This window comes from Muntiacus reevesi, chromosome 7 (genome assembly GCF_963930625.1).
Source record: "Muntiacus reevesi chromosome 7, mMunRee1.1, whole genome shotgun sequence".
In the NCBI taxonomy this organism is placed as follows: Eukaryota; Metazoa; Chordata; class Mammalia; order Artiodactyla; family Cervidae; genus Muntiacus; species Muntiacus reevesi.
Window position 1 is genome coordinate 81,961,754 of NC_089255.1, and position 15,974 is coordinate 81,977,727.

General features: G+C 39.2%; 1 protein-coding gene across 5 annotated transcripts in view; it reads left to right on the forward strand.

Annotated features, from left to right (window-relative positions):
• Window positions 1-15,974, forward strand: part of ZNF410 (zinc finger protein 410) — a 41,687-nt gene that overhangs the window by 21,088 nt on the left and 4,625 nt on the right. For 4 of the 5 annotated variants that reach the window (XM_065941263.1, XM_065941262.1, XM_065941264.1 and 1 more), the window contains 8 exons: window positions 188-406; window positions 1,625-1,816; window positions 5,202-5,352; window positions 5,834-6,015; window positions 10,000-10,089; window positions 12,666-12,791; window positions 13,548-13,688; window positions 15,094-15,221. In XM_065941263.1, coding sequence (XP_065797335.1) covers window positions 188-406; window positions 1,625-1,816; window positions 5,202-5,352; window positions 5,834-6,015; window positions 10,000-10,089; window positions 12,666-12,791; window positions 13,548-13,688; window positions 15,094-15,221 — 1,229 coding nt within the window. The remainder of the gene's footprint in view (window positions 1-187; window positions 407-1,624; window positions 1,817-5,201; window positions 5,353-5,833; window positions 6,016-9,999; window positions 10,090-12,665; window positions 12,792-13,547; window positions 13,689-15,093; window positions 15,222-15,974) is intronic. The other variant, XM_065941265.1, reaches the window with a different exon arrangement.

Consider the following 15,974-nt stretch of genomic DNA (forward strand, 5'->3'; position numbering starts at 1 on the left):
TAGCTGCCTTTCACACTCTGTTCTTTTCTGAGACAGATTTTATATTCATAAAATGAAAATGCTATTTGCTCCTGTTAGGGTGTTAGTTGCTAAGTGATGTTACAAGGGTGTTAGGTACTGTGTATCAAAATGGTGAACTGCTTGGAGATAGCTACTACACAAAGCTGTGGTATTTTCCCTTTACTAGATGATACTCCAAATCATACGAACTCCTCCAAGGAGGTTCCTTCCTCGGCTGTGTTGAGAAGCCTTCAGGTGAATGTGGGTCCAGACGGAGAAGAGACGAGGGCTCAGACTGTACAGAAGTCTCCAGAGTTTTTGTCCACTCCAGAGTCCCCTAGCTTGTTGCAAGATCTACAGCCAAATGATAGCACTTCTTTTATTCTTCTTAACCTAACAAGAGCAGGTATTCTTTATTTTTTTCTGACCTCTACTCATTCTTAAGAAAAAAACTTGGAGGCGGGGCAGGAGGGTGAGGAGGAATAATTAACTTAGTCATACTAGAAATGGAAAGAAGCTATTATTTTTATTATTTTGGAGAATTAGTGTAGTTTGGTGATCAGTTGAACATATAAAGGAAAAAGGCAGACTCTAAAATGACTTAACATTTTCTTGTTTGGTGGAGTTAAGTGGTATGTTCAGCTAGATGGTGCACACAGGAAGAACAGGACGGGGGGAGAATGATTTGTGCCTGTTGATGTTGAGATTTCACAGGAACACTTTGGAGAGTTAAAAACAGGAATCCAGAGTTCTAGAGAGGTATGGTGTGAAATAAATAGTTTTTAGTGCTTACCAGCATTTGGGAGCTATATGAAATAATGAGCATGAATTCTTTGATTCAGGAGTAGTCTGGAGCATAAACAGAAATGAGGGCACATCTGAGACCCTGAAAAAAATTTTAAGGGGGTGATAGAAGAATGGGAAGGAGCCAGTAGAGAGGGATCAAGAAAACTGAATGAGAATGATGAGGGGAAAGCCACATTTAGTATCTTTTCTTCTGTGAATCATACCAAATACTACAAATTGGGCCAGTGAGATGAGGACTGGGAAGTGTATGTCTGGTAAATTTAGCAAGAGCAGTTGTTAGTAAGGCAGGGGAGATGGAGCCTAGAGTTAAAAGAGGTGGGGAGTGGACAGCAGGTGAGAAAGTAGATGCGTAAGTTAGAAGTTAAGAAACTTCAAGAAACATGACTTTAAAGGAATAGGTGAGAAGGTGATATTTAGAGTCATACTTGAGATTTTCTATAAAAAAGAAAAATGTGGGAGAGGCTTGAGCTTAGACAGATTGAAAGGCTGAAAGGGAAGCTGTAAGGTGGCCACTAAGGTGGAATGGGTTGAAGGTGGTGAGGCGATGACTAAAAGATAGGATTGGATCCTAGAGGTAAGGGTTAGCCAGGTTGCGAGGAAACACACTTTGCCTCTGAAACAGGAGGAGGTAAGATAAAGACTAGTCTCTCAGCTGGGAGTAGAGAGATGATGACCTAATCTTGCATGAAAACAGAAGCTTGAGGTGAGACGTGAAAGTCTGGAGTAGCTGATTGAGGACATGGAGAGTTTCTGAGCCAGGGTCAGTCAGAGGGATTACTTGATGGATAACTTGCATATGTCCTCTTGTTTCTTCCAGGTCTGGGCTCTTCAGCCGAACACTTGGTATTTGTACAAGATGAAGCAGAGGATTCAGGGAATGATTTCCTCTCCAGTGAGAGCACAGACAGTAGCATTCCCTGGTTCCTCCGGGTTCAGGAGTTGGCCCATGACAGTCTGATCGCTGCCACTCGGGCACAGCTGGCAAAGAATGCAAAAACCAGCAGCAGTGGTGAGACCCCTGAGTTATTTTCCTTTGCAGTATTCTATGCAGAGGTTTTGGTAAGACAATGGCTATCTTTTGAGTTGCATATAATCCAGATTACTTTATTGGTGAGAGCAGAAGGCTAGAAATGTGTAAATTGCATATCTTATTTTCTATAAAATAACTCAGCCATGCCAGATTCATGTGCAGAATCAGCTAACAATTGTCAGCTTTAAATAATGTACCGAACCCTTTTTAAAAGAAAAAATTTTTTCACAGATCTTGGTGTTATCTTCAGTTGATTTTGTACTGTTCTTTATACTTAGAGATTTTACACCATTATGAAATCAAATGGTTTTATCAATAGAAATAAAACCACAAAACAGATAAAAATGAAATTAATATTAAATCAGTGTGGCAGATGGCAATGTTTCACTGAAACTAGGTTGCTGCTCATGGAGGTTTAGCAATTATCAGCTGCCATAGTGCTGCTTTTGAGGGGCAGGCAGAGCAAGAAGGGTGGAACCAGTTCATCAGAAAACCTCTGAATATCCAAATAGGGTATAGTGTGGTTTTTCTTGGGTTCAGCATGCCTGTACTATTTACTCTGGGCCACTTTTTCTCTAGTAATTTTCAAAGTATGGTCGCTAGGTCATCTGCATCACCAGTAATTTAGAAATGCACGTTATCAGGTCTCATCTTACTGAGTCAGAAACATTTTTAGTTTTTAGTAAGCCCTCATTATAGTTATGATGCATGTTAAAGCTTGAAGACCATGGCTCTATTCAAGCCCCTCCTAAACCACTGCAAAACCTTGGCCATAATATTTTTTGTATTAGATCTGCCACTGTATTTTCTCATTAACCTGTGACAATTAAGGTAATGCAGCAAAAGACTGAGGTTAGGTACATACTGTCATTACCACAAACATGCGATCACTTTCGTCTAAGTTAAAATAGAGAAATATTTTAGTTTTGTATGTGGTGCTGTATATCAGGAGTCCACAAAGGACCAAATAACCACCTGTTTTATAAAGTTTTATAAATAAAGTTTTATTGGAACACAGGCATGCCCATTAGTTACAGACTGTCTATGGCTGCTACTATGGCAAAGTTGAGTAGTTGTGACAGAGACCGTATGGCCTCAAAGCCCATAATATCTTCTGTGTGGCCCTTCACAAAAAAAGTTTACTGATTCCTGGTCTATACAATACTACTATCACTGAAAATTTTATCCCAAATGCAGAGACCTTACCCACATAACTGTAGAGTCTTGGAAGAGTTTACAGTGTTCTTCAACATATACGATATAAGGTATATTGAATTTCTTTGTCTCTCTTGCTCTTTTTGGGGGGTAGTGTGCAAAACCAGGTCATAAGACAGTTCTGCAAACAGTGCTTTGTTTTCAAAAACAAAGTGGTTTAGAGAGCACTTCTTTGGGAAACTTTTTAAACTTAAATACAGGGCAACTGACTCTTTTCTGAAGGATTTTTTCCCCCTATTTTATGATTATATTGATGCAAAATTGAATGCACGAAGCCCTAACTGTCACTGGTTTAAATCTCTGGATTAGCATGGATTTTTACAGACCTTGAGTTCTGGAGTTACTGGGAAATTTTCTTTATGGTATATGCACTTGTGTGCTGTCTATAATTTACCCATGTTTTGATTAAACAAGCAAACTGTTTACAGTATTAAAAAAGAACAAGTTAATTCATATTAACTCGCAAAAGTCATCTTAGGTTCTGCTCCAACCTGGGAGCAATTAGCATTTGGTGAAGTACAGCAAGGAGAATGTAAGGCAGGAAGAAAATAAGATTAATAGATGGGACAGATACTGCCTTTGATCAACTGTCAGTTTCCAGAGTATGGTAGGTATAACATGTTATCCTCCTCTTGGATTTTGACAGGAGAAATTTGGAAATATGAATCTTATTCCTAAGGTATTTGTAATGGAAAGATAAACTCCATATTTTTATAATAGAATTAAGTGGTTGTGAATCTTATTTCTCTATTGATGTCCAAAATCAATGTGGATGATGACTGCAGCCACAAAATTAAAGGATGCTTGCTCCTTGAAAGAAAAGTTATGACAAATCTAGACTGTATTAAAAAGCAGAGACATCACTTTCCCAATGGAGGTCCATAGAGTCGAGGCTGTGGTTTTTCCAGCAGTCATGCATGAACGTGAGAGTTGGATGATAAAGAAGACTGAGCGCTGAAGAACTGATGCTTTAGAGCTATGATGCTGGAGAAGACTCTTGAGAGTCCCTTGGACAGTAAAGAAATCAAACCAGTCAATCCTATAGGAAATCAACCTTGAATGTTCATTAGAAGGACTGGTGCTGAAGCTGAAGCTTCAGTATTTTGGCCACCTGAGGCAAAGAGCTGACTCGTTGAAAAAGACCCTGATGCTGGGAGAGATTGAGGGCAAGAGAAGGGGGCGACAGAGGATGAAATGGTTGGATGGCAACACTGACTCAGTGGACGAGTTTGAGCAAACTCAGGGAGATAATGAAGGACAGGGAAGCCTGGCATGCTGTAGTTCATGGGGTCACAAAGAGTTGGACACAACTTCGCCACTGACCAATAACGACAAGTGGTTATGAATGTTTTTCTCTATTGTTCAACTATGTATTGAAGAAAATGAAAGAAAGGATGTACCACCTGCTAATTTGGAATTTATTTAAAGTTTTAGTTAAACTAATTTCATTTAAATTTAAGGAAGTCACTGCAGTGTATGTTCCTCTCCTCACCTCCTTTTGTTCTACTTAACAAAAAACTTAAGCAGATACTATCTCTCACTTTTTAAAATGTGATTAGAAATTTTAAAATGTGCTGAGTTTTTGCATTCTTAAATATTTCATAACTGAGGAGGGGTGGTACAGGTAATGAGAAGGTGATTCTTATTCTCTAGAGTGACAGAAACAGCCACAGTGACTTCAGAAGATAGAAATCTTAGGCTGGTCGTCTACAAAACAAATTACTACTGTAAGTCCATGATTAAGCCAGACTGACTGCTCCTTCTTAAAATACAAGTTTTGATTGCCTAGAGCATCAGGTGATCTTCTGTAGGACTCCACTTCTGGTGTTGCCATACCTGCTTCCTCACCAATGTGTAATGCAAAGTAGGTTGAATGCAGCTTTTTTTTTTTTTAATTAAACCATTTTGGATATTTCTTACATTTGTCAAAGAGGCCTAGTCTTGTGGCATTTGGTAGTTCTGTGGAGTAAGTAAGGGGATGGGGATGCAGAGCACAATCACTTTCTGTTGTTAAGTGAATATGCAAAGATCGCTGGGGAAGGTGAAGGTAGATATGTGATTAATGATCACTAGCAGTGGTTTTATTGTTTGAACCAAAGTATCTGAGCAGAATCCTTCCCTGGATTACAAATATGTGATTCTGTTACAGGAGAAAATGTCCACCTTGGTTCTGGTGATGGGCAACCCAAAGATTCTGGGCCCCTTCCTCAAATGGAGAAGAAGCTCAAGTGTACAGTTGAAGGCTGTGACCGGACATTTGTGTGGCCAGCTCACTTTAAGTACCACCTTAAAACTCATCGGTGAGCAAACCTAAAATTCCATATTTGGAACTCAGGAATGTTGATTGATGTTTCTGAAGGAACTTGATAGAAATCCCCCCACTTGACAGATTAAAGGAAAACAGGAGCTCCAGCTCACTTGTGGTTAAGATGTCTTTAGTTCTTTAATAGAGACATTTGCATTGTCTTATTTACCTTGTTCTTGACAAATATTTAATAAGACATTTGTCACCTTAGAGCAAGAGTGCTCAAAATCTCATCATAAAACATAATTTCTTGGAGAACTTAATAATACATAAGCTTAAACTCTACTCTGAACCTATGAGATCAATGTTTTCAAGAAGTAGGGCATCTGTAGTTTTAACAAACTTAAAGTGATTCTCATACATCCAGATTTGGGATTTACTATCTGTTTTAAGAGTCAGTAGGAGCTTTGACTTGTTCTCTCTAGCAAAGAGCAATTTTCAGGCTTTGTTGCTTATGTGATTTTTCTTCCCGCCAGAAACGACCGCTCCTTTATCTGCCCTGCAGCAGGTTGTGGGAAAAGCTTCTATGTACTACAGAGGCTGAAGGTGCACATGAGGACCCACAATGGGGAGAAGCCCTTTGTGTGCCCTGAGTCCAACTGTGGTAAGCAGTTCACAACAGCTGGAAACCTGAAGAACCACCTGCGCATCCATACAGGTGCGTGCAACCTCAGTACTCCTGCAGACTGTCTGCTGCTTGGCTCAGCGCTTGTTGGCTGTCCTTAGTAGATGAAGATTTGGGTTGTTGCTAGAACTCTGAAGATGAAATTTCTTTTTTTCAGATGCCTCAGGGTTTTCAGTTATTTCAATAGCATTTATCGTCACCTCTTCGTGAGAATGAACAGTTTGATTTCTGCCTCTAGTAGCCTTAAACAGAAAGAGGATATAAGGCCTTCTCTAATACAATGATTTGATGAGATATGGACAAAAGTGAGTCTTTCTAGATATCCTTGAACATTACACAGTTTTAATTTTGATCATTAACATTTATTGAGTTACACAAACCACACAGATCTATTTTAGGCACTAACTAGGGTAAGGTGAGGGGAAATACAAAAGCTAAGATTAATCCCTGACTTTGAGTTAACTTTTTTGTTAAGAGCCTCACAGCCTGAGAAACAGAATGGAGAAGGGCCTTATTTTGGGGGCAGATGGCATGTCAATATCAAAGGAGCAAAATAAAGATACCCTGACTTCTTAATCTAAAAGTTTAAGGGTGACTTTCCAAGCCCCTTGACCAAGCTGTGCTAACTCTTTTGCCAGAGCTTAATCATTGAACCTAAACTACTACTGTAGGATGTGTAGCTATTCTTCCCATTTACTTGCTATCTTCTCTTTCTCTTCCTTGTTTATTCTTGCCTTGCTAAAATGACAGCAGGTACAAATAAGTGGCATTTAGAAAGTGAAAGCCAAGGTGAAGCCACATGTGTTCTGGGGATTTCCTCTAGATTGACATTACCACTGGGATATGTTTTAGGAAAGAATAGCTCTGTTCTCAGCTCGTTCTTGAAAGGATAAACTATTCTTGCTCCAAGAAAGCAGTTTGAATAAAAGAACAAGAAAAACGTCTATCTGAATAGCTAAAGAAAGTAGAATTCATGATGCCTTATTAAATTCAGTAACCTCTTTATCCTTGTGCCTCTCATGTTTGTAGTATTTGATAAAACTGAACATCATTTATTCAGAGTGTGACCTGATTTTCTCTCTTCATTCTGACTCTTGCTAGCTCTCCCTTGTTAATCCACTTGTGGACCAATCTCAGAAATTTGAGTTTCTCCCATTTTACTCGATGTGCTCTCTTTGCAATCTCAGGCTTCAATTTAATCATTTCTTCCTGGATGCCTCACAGGTCTGAATCTCAATAATTAGCATAGTAATAAAAATTAGCATTTATTGAGGCAATTTAATATGTACCAAGCACATATACATTGTCTTATTTAATTTTCAAAGTTCCTTCATGCTTTAGATATTGTGTTTATTGATGGAGAAACAGAAGGATAGAGAGTTAAGGAACTTGAATATTATGCTGCTCAGAAATGGTAGAGCTGGGATTTAAATTCTGGTATGACCCTAGAGCTCTTCCAAGTATTTTATTTTTAAGTGCTGACAGCTTATTTTATTTCAGATGTCAGAATTGACCTCAACTCTTTTTTAGTAGTAACGGTAGTAATTAAAGCTGCCAATTTTAGTGGTTTACCATGAAGACTGCTGTGTACCAGGCACTATGCTTAATATATTTAACTTGTATCATTTCATCGAATCCTCAAAGTAATATTTTGAGGTTGTATTGTTAATTTTATAGATTACAAGAAATCATTCTCAGAGATTTTAACTATTTTCTCCATACTGATAAGTGGTTGTGGCAAGACTGGGACTCAGGATTAACTGGCTCATGCTCTTTAACCATTCTGCAGCAATGTCTCTTGAACCTCCAGTCTTTATCTCAGCAAAATTACCATCCTCTCAGTTTCTGAACAGGAAGGCCATCTCACCTAAGCCAACTTGACGAAAAGATTCTTGCCACTAGATTCTGGTTAATCGTTTTCTAAATCCTTTTTCTAAGGTTCTTGAGTTCATCTTGTTAAACATTTAACCTTTTTTATTAACTGGAATTTTCTTTTTTCCTGGCATTCTATCATACATATCAGTATATTTTTTATTCATTTGGCAACTTTTGGAGTGCACAGCATTCTGAGGTTAGGGTGAGTATACAGATATGTTTTCCAGAAAGTTACAGACCAGTGGGAAATCATAAGCCTTAAACTGTGTGGTACAGTCTGAAAGAACAGTGCAGTCTAGAGCTGTGCTCCTCCCTCCGTCAAGGCCCAGCTCCTATCTTGTCACCATGCCAGCCTTACTTGCAGCATTTCCGTGTTTCTCCTTTACTCTCTCACACTCATAACAGTTCTGATACAAGATGTGTTTTCCTAAACCAAGCAGTTCTCTGCAACACTATCTGGGTGTCTACAACTGAACAACTGAATTCTGACACTGTCTGAAGATGGCGTCAGATCCCACATCCTCAGCCTCACAAGACTGCCACTTACTTCAGATGTCAGTTTCAACCTCAGTCTGACTTGGCTACCAGTTGGAGGTTCCCATGACAACCCCCTCCCCCACTTTGGATTTGATTATTTGCTAGAACAGCTCACAGAAATCAGGGAAACGTGTTACCAGCTTATTAAGTAATAAAGGGTATGATAAAGGATACAGATGAGTAGCCAGATAAAGAGATGCATAAGGGTGAAGTCCAGAAGAGTCCCAAGCACAGGAGCTTCTGTCCCTGTGGAGTTGGGGTGTGCCACTTCCTTGGCACATAGACCTGTTCACGAGCCCAGAGGCTCTCTGAACCCTGTACTTTTGGGATTTTTATGGAGGTTTCATCACATAGGCGTGATTCATCATTAACGCATTTCCAGGCTGTCTCCTCTCTGAAAAGTGGGGGTGGAGCTGAAATTCCCAAGCTTCTAATCTGGTGACTAGCTCCCATCCAGGAGCCCACCAAGATTCATCTCATTAGAACAAAATACTTTCCTATCACCTAGGAAATTCCATGGGGTTAGGAATTCTGTGTCAGGAATCATGATCAAAGACCAAACACTAGAACAGCAGATTATCCTAGTGCTATTATCACTTAAAAAGTTATAAGGAGTTTAGGAGCTCTGCGTTAGGAGCTGGGATCCCAGACTAAATGTTAGAACAAAACATTCTCCTAGCACCCCTGTGTACAAGCGTTTTAAGAGCTTTGTATCAGGAGCCAGGAGCAAAGACCAATATATATATACTTATTTCACACTTGTCATTTTCTGAACTTGCTCTGGGCACTCTCAGTTTCAAGGCTGTGTTCGTACTAGTTCTTGTGCCTGAAATTTCCTTTCATCCTTGTCACTTTTTAAGAGCAACTTAAATTCAGCTTTTTAAAAAAATTTAACCACAATAGGAATTTCTTCCCTTTATAAATACATGTAATCAGTTTTTTAGAAAAAAATTTATATTAAAGTAAATGAGAAATACAGAAAAGCACAAAGAAGAAAACAAACCATAATACCACTCTAGTGATATAACTACTGTTAACACATTGTAACAGATTTTTCTGTATATCTCTGTATATAGACAATTGTTTTTATAAGATGGTATTATGTAATACTTATTTTATAGGCTTCAAAAATATGTATTCTTAATCATAAAACTGAATCTTAAAGAATTGATGTAAGGTAAAAATTCTGAGAGCATATACACTGTTTTCTTGATTTTCTCAGAATGGATAGAATCACGTAAGAAGGTGGTTCAAAAAAAGAAAGAAGGTGGTTCAACGCAGCTGGGGCTCAGCCCATGAGGAGGGAGAAGGAGGTATTATGTTAAGAGGCAGCCACTCTAAAGAAAATGGGGGTGGCAGGGTGGAGCTGTGTACCAGATCACTGAGAGGTGATACCTGCTGGATAGTCTAGTTGAAATATATAGGGTGAATATAATATAATATATATCTAATATATATATGTAAAACATTATAATTATATATAATATATAGTGTGAATTCAGTAAATCAGAGTAAGTGATTGAAAACAGGAGAAGGTTGGTGGGAAAAGAGAATAAAAGTCATATCATCAAAAGACTGAGTCTTTATCTCATTTTCTGTCTCTAGGAGAGAAGCCTTTCCTTTGTGAAGCCCAAGGATGTGGCCGTTCCTTTGCTGAGTATTCTAGTCTTCGAAAACATTTGGTGGTTCACTCAGGTACCATTCATAGATTTCAGGGAAGATGGAGAGCCAGAAGGGTGAAAGGCTAGGGTGAAAGGGTAGCAGTATAAAGAAAAACAGATGCCTTTCTTTCCTCCCTTGCTTGACAGAATCATAAATCAAGGCCCTTGATGCTTACATTCAAAGGGTCATATAATCAAGGGGGAAAGAACCTAATTATTATTTTCAGCTGAGCTATTGAACTGCTTTCTGATTGAGACCTTTCTCTGAGGAAATCAATAGATTTACTTGGCCAGTACACTGGGTACTTCTACATTACATCAGATATGGTACATGGAGTTATTCAGAGACTTGCCAAGGCAGAAGTGGACTCAAAGTAGAGTGAGATTCTAGAATGGAATCAGGAACTTGTTCAAATGGCTAGCTGTGGAAAACAAAGGGAAGCCAGAAGGGGAGGAATGGAGAGAAGGAACCAGAAGTTATTTGTCATGAAGACAACGAAGTGGTTCAATGGGAGCAAGGGAGTTGGAGAGGTATAATCAGTCAGGGCTGTGAATTTCAGAGCTGAGATCCTAGGGGTAGAGCAGGGTTTTAATATTGACAAATTCTAAGCAGAGGTCGAAAACTAATAGTCAATGGGTTAGGTGTGGACTTCCAAGTGTGTTTTGTTTGGCTTGTAGAGTGTTTTCATTTTATTGTTCTTTATTTTGTTATGTAAAATTTTGTCAAACTTACATAAAAATAGAGAAAAATACTTTCTTATGTAACGATAATGCCGTTACCATAATCTATCAAAATTAACAACAACTCCTTGGTTTTATCTCAGACTCAGTCCATGTTTAATTTTTTTCCAGTTGTCTCAGAAACGTCTTTTAAAGTGGATTTGTTTAAATCAGGACCCAAAAAAGGTCCAGTTGTTGCACTTGGCTAGTAAGTCCTGAATGTAGATCTATCTATACTTTCTGATTTTCATGTTCTAGACTTACTGCACAACAGAGTCAGTCAGGTTCTATAGCTCATCTCATGCTCTGGATGTGTTGGTTTACCTTATTTTGTGTCATTTAACTTGTTACCTTATATTTCCTAAAAGATTCAAAGGTTTTGGCAAGGACATGTTATGTGTGGTTGTATGTGTTTCATTTTGCATCACCTCGGGAGGCACACAGAGCTTGGTTGTCACAATTGATCAGTTGGTTCAGGTGGTTAACACCTTAATCCCCTCATTGTAAGTTCACTTGCAACCTTTTGACTTAATGACTTCATCTTTGAATGATGCCTAAATTCGTTACTTCATTGGGGTTATAAAATGTTAATTTTTCTAATTTTGTTATTCACATTTGTTACCTGGAATTATTCTGTATAATAGATCTCTGTTGACTAGGATTATTTAGTAATTTGCACATGAAAGATAGGATAAGTATGTAATTCTTTTAACTGAGTTTTCAGAATAAGAAGTGGGTGCTTTGATTACTTCTAGTAATGTTATTTTCACTGCTTTTTCTCTTTCTTTTGCTAGTATTATTTTGAATTCATGTGTTTCTATATGGTCACTATATTCCAGTCCATTATAGTTATTTTTAAAAATTAATTAATTTGGCTGCACCGCATATTAGCATGCAAAGTGTTCGATCTTCACTTCAGTATGTAGGATCTTTAGTTGTTGTATGTGAACTCTTTGTTGCGGCATGTGGAATCTAGTTCCCCGACCAGGGACTGAACCAGACCCCCTGCGTTGGGAGCGCGAAATCTTAGCCACTGGACCACTGGGGAAGTCCCCATTATAGTTACTTTTTAACAACTTTTGGACCTATAATGCATATACCTTAAAATTCATCTCTTGTAAATATACACATCAGTGATTTTTTTAGACAGTATATAGGATTATACGGTTATCCTCACAATCCAGTTATAGAACACTCGTATCACACCAAAAGTTCCTTTGTGCCCCTTTGCTGCCAGTTCCTCCTCCCACCCCACATCCAAGCACTCATTGACCAGCTTTCTGCCTCTGTAGATTTTGTCTCTTCTGGAAATTTTCTGGTCATTTCACTTAGTTTTTGCCATCTACTACTTAGATATAGGCCAAGAGTCTTTGACGCTGCCCTAGGTGTGGTTGTCAGGGTAAGTAAAATGGAGATTGAGGGTTTCAGACTTGAGGACATAGGGGATAGATTAGATTACTGTGTACAAGAACCACCAGTGTGAATGCTGAAGACTGAGAGTTGTGGCAGGAAATGAGATAAAGGTATATTATGAATCTAGGGTTGGAGTCCTTGAGGATAGTGCATGTCCTTGAGGTTCATGGAAGACTGTATCTGAAAGGAGTAGGAAATGTTCTATGTCTCCCATGATCTTGTACCAGAGAAGTTGTTTTGTGGAAGCAGCAGTCCAGTGGGTCTGGAGAGCCTCGGAGGCTGGGAGCAGTGAGTATGCTAAGCCTGCCTGGTGGCTTCCAGCCTTCCCCCAGGGACTGACAGTTGAGAGCCTGGGAAATGCGAGAAGGAGCAGCCTCTTCACGTTTAGTTTGACATCTTCTGGGCTTCTCCATCTAGGGCTTGAGTCCATCCTCTTGCTGTCAGAAATGCACCCTGCCATTTTGGTCTGTGTTTCAGGAGAGAAGCCACATCAGTGTCAAGTCTGTGGAAAGACCTTCTCCCAGAGTGGGAGCAGGAACGTGCACATGAGGAAGCACCACTTGCAGGCGGGAGCAGCTGGGAGCCAGGAGCAGGAACCAGTTGGTAAGCAGAAGAAGACAGAGGGAGGGCTATACTTTGGGGGTTCAAGGAGGCAAATAACTGGCCTGTCTAACATGGAAACTTTCTGCTTCTGTTGTGGGTAGAGAGACCGATCTCATTTGGTGGGCTAGTGGTTTCCAAATACAGCTGTACAGTAAAAATTGTTTGCAGGTTTTTAAAACATACATTATATATTGCTGTCCACCCCTCCCTTCCAGCAACACCAAAAAACCTGATAAATGAGATTCCTTGGGAGTAAAACCCCAGAGTCTATAGTTTTAAAAGTTCCTCTAGCGAATTTGGTGGTAACTGGTGCTGATGCATAGACCAGCACTTGTCTGTCACTGTGGTAAAGATTTCTGTATTATAGTAGTTTAAGCATTTTTTACTTATCAGTCATGACTCCCTTTTTTTTTTTTAACCCTAACTTAAATTTGGTAATACATTTTATTGTTACTCTTCTCCATGTCTTTCCTTAATCATTTTATTCTGAATACTCCTTTTTAGGGATGCACCTATCCTATTTTATATGTTAATTATCCAGATGCTGATCACAAGCAAGGGTATTTATCCATGAGGCTCATTTCTTCCCTTCTAGGTTTATTTTTGCTTCTCAAAAGTAAGTGAAATAGGAGGTGACATCCAAGATACAGGTTAACTTTTAGTTCTGAAAGAAAAGGCCAGCTTCCCCTGAAGGAACATGGGGACCAGGCACAGCCTTGAGTGCTGTATGTCTCTCACATCCTATTCTCTGTGCAGCTGAGCCACTAATGGGCAGTAGTTTGCTTGAAGAGGCTTCAGTAACCAGTAAAAACCTGGTGTCTATGAATTCTCAGCCCAGCCTTGGTGGAGAATCCTTGAACCTACCAAATACCAATTCTATCCTAGGAGTTGATGATGGTAAGACTTTCAACTCGCCTTTATTTGGGGAAACTGGCTGCAACTAGGGACTAAGGAATGGGGTTGTCTTCAAAATGGAGGTTTTAATTAATTTAATTTCTTGTGAGTAGAAATGGCATGATTGAGTACCATTTGTGTTGTCTCTGAAGTGGATAAGTGAATCTTTAAAAAAAAAAATTTGTTCATTGAAAAGATAATGTAACAAAAGAATAAAAAGTTTTAAGAAGAAAATTATCCATACTCCTAGCATCCTAGCCCAACTATTTCTATCTTTCCTATTGCAGTTATGGAAGAACTTAACTTTTAAAACATTTAAACAGGACATAACCAGGTTTTACAGAGGAGAATTAAAGCAATTTCTCCATACCTTCAAAAGCCATATCTTCTGGAGAAAAGAAAGGGCTCTGTAGGAAACAGTTGCTCCTCTCTGGTATAGAAAGTTCACCCAAGTTACACAGGCCAGGCCCTCTTCTCTGAAAAACTTAACAGGTGAGGTCAGCATGCATTTATTCAGTGCCTACTTGTGTACCTGGCACCATGGGAAAGATAAAAGTAGAAGACAGGGACCTTAAAATCTAGTTGAGAAGTCAAAACTTACATTTGGGAAACAACACTGAGTGAGTAGAAGGTAGTGTTTTAAGCAAACATTAAGTTATGTGGTATCCTGGAAGAGCAATGTAAACTAGAAAGCCCCTCTTAATTTATTTGAGAGCTAAGTGGTTTATGTGTAAGCTGTTTCCAGAAGATCTTCATGGTGATTCTGCTGATAAACATTTAATAAGTCAGATCCTGTGTTTTCCTTACTCAAACCCCAGTCAGTTTTGGTTATAAAGACCATGTTTGTGTAACTTACATATGGAGCGTACAAGGCCCCAAGTGTGCTTCCACAATAAGCCTCTTCTGTTTCATAAATGATACTAGTGGATAACTGAAGCATGAGGCATAGAAATGGCATGGAGCTCCTTAGCCAGCCTTAAGGAAGAAGATCTGAAAGGAGGAAGAGACAATGAGTAGGAACCTTGGAGCCAGGTTTAAGCGCTTGACCAGCACTTACTGTGCTGTTTCCATTACTGGTGACTGCTTTGCAGGTTGGCTCTGGTTTCCTGATTCATATGCAGTTTAATCCAGTTAATAGTGCTGAAGCCGTATTACTCAAAATTTGCATATTGAGAAATGGTCAACTGTTACATCAAGATTTTTTACCTTTTCTTCCCATCCCCCTTTTGTAATACTTTCCAAATTCACTGATAATGATTATCAGGCAGGAATTAATTTGGAAGAAACACAGGAATGTGGGATTCAGTTTTTCGGGGAACAGCTTTGAGTTTTTAATGAGAGACTTGATAATGAAGGTAGGGTGATCTTTGGATTCACTTTGCACTGAAACCTTTTTCTGCTGTTTCAGAGGTGCTTGCTGAAGGCTCCCCACGTCCTCTGTCTTCAGTGCCTGATGTGACGCATCACCTGGTGACCATGCAGTCAGGGAGGCAGTCGTATGAGGTTTCTGTCTTAACTGCTGTAAATCCGCAGGAGGTAAATCTGTCTCTTGCCCTTTGTTTCTGTGGCGAGTAAGGTGGGGAATGATTGGGAATCTACTTCAGAGGATCTGAAAAACATTCTTGTTTCCCTTTCCTGGAGACTCTGACTAGAATATCTTCTTTTAAGCTAACCTGAGTGTTAGGGTCTCCTGAATTGAGAGATTGGTCATTCACATCTGGGGCTCTCAACTTTAGTTTCCTTGATACACATGCCCTAATTTATCATTCATTTTGCCAGTGTTGTTTGTCTGGGAGATAACCAGGCTGAACCAACTGAGCATATGGGAATGTGTCCACTGGCTTGTTGAGTAAGAACTATTATCTAAATCAAAGAGGACTTTCAGGTTGATTCTAAGCACCCCTTACTCTATTTGTTTGGTTCTGATCCAGAAAACAATGAAAACCAGTTGGGCTTCTAGAATCTTGAGATTGTCCTTTTACTGGCCTTGTGTTATGGAGGTAGATGACTTCATCATGAGCTTATTTTATATGCACACGCTGTTCCCAAAGCTTGTATATCCTGACTTTGGCATTAGAGTATCTTTTACTTTTCAGTATAACCTTTAGACCACAGTCCATCATTACAGCGTTCAAATGACCCTGCCTCCTATTTGAGTAGTCTCAATTTTTCTGTAATATTTCTGAGGATACCCAAGTTCACAAGGCTCTGAGCATGCTGTTTTTGCCAGAACCCTTCCTTGTATTTATCATTGTGACCCATTGTCTCATTCTTGCTTATGTTATATTG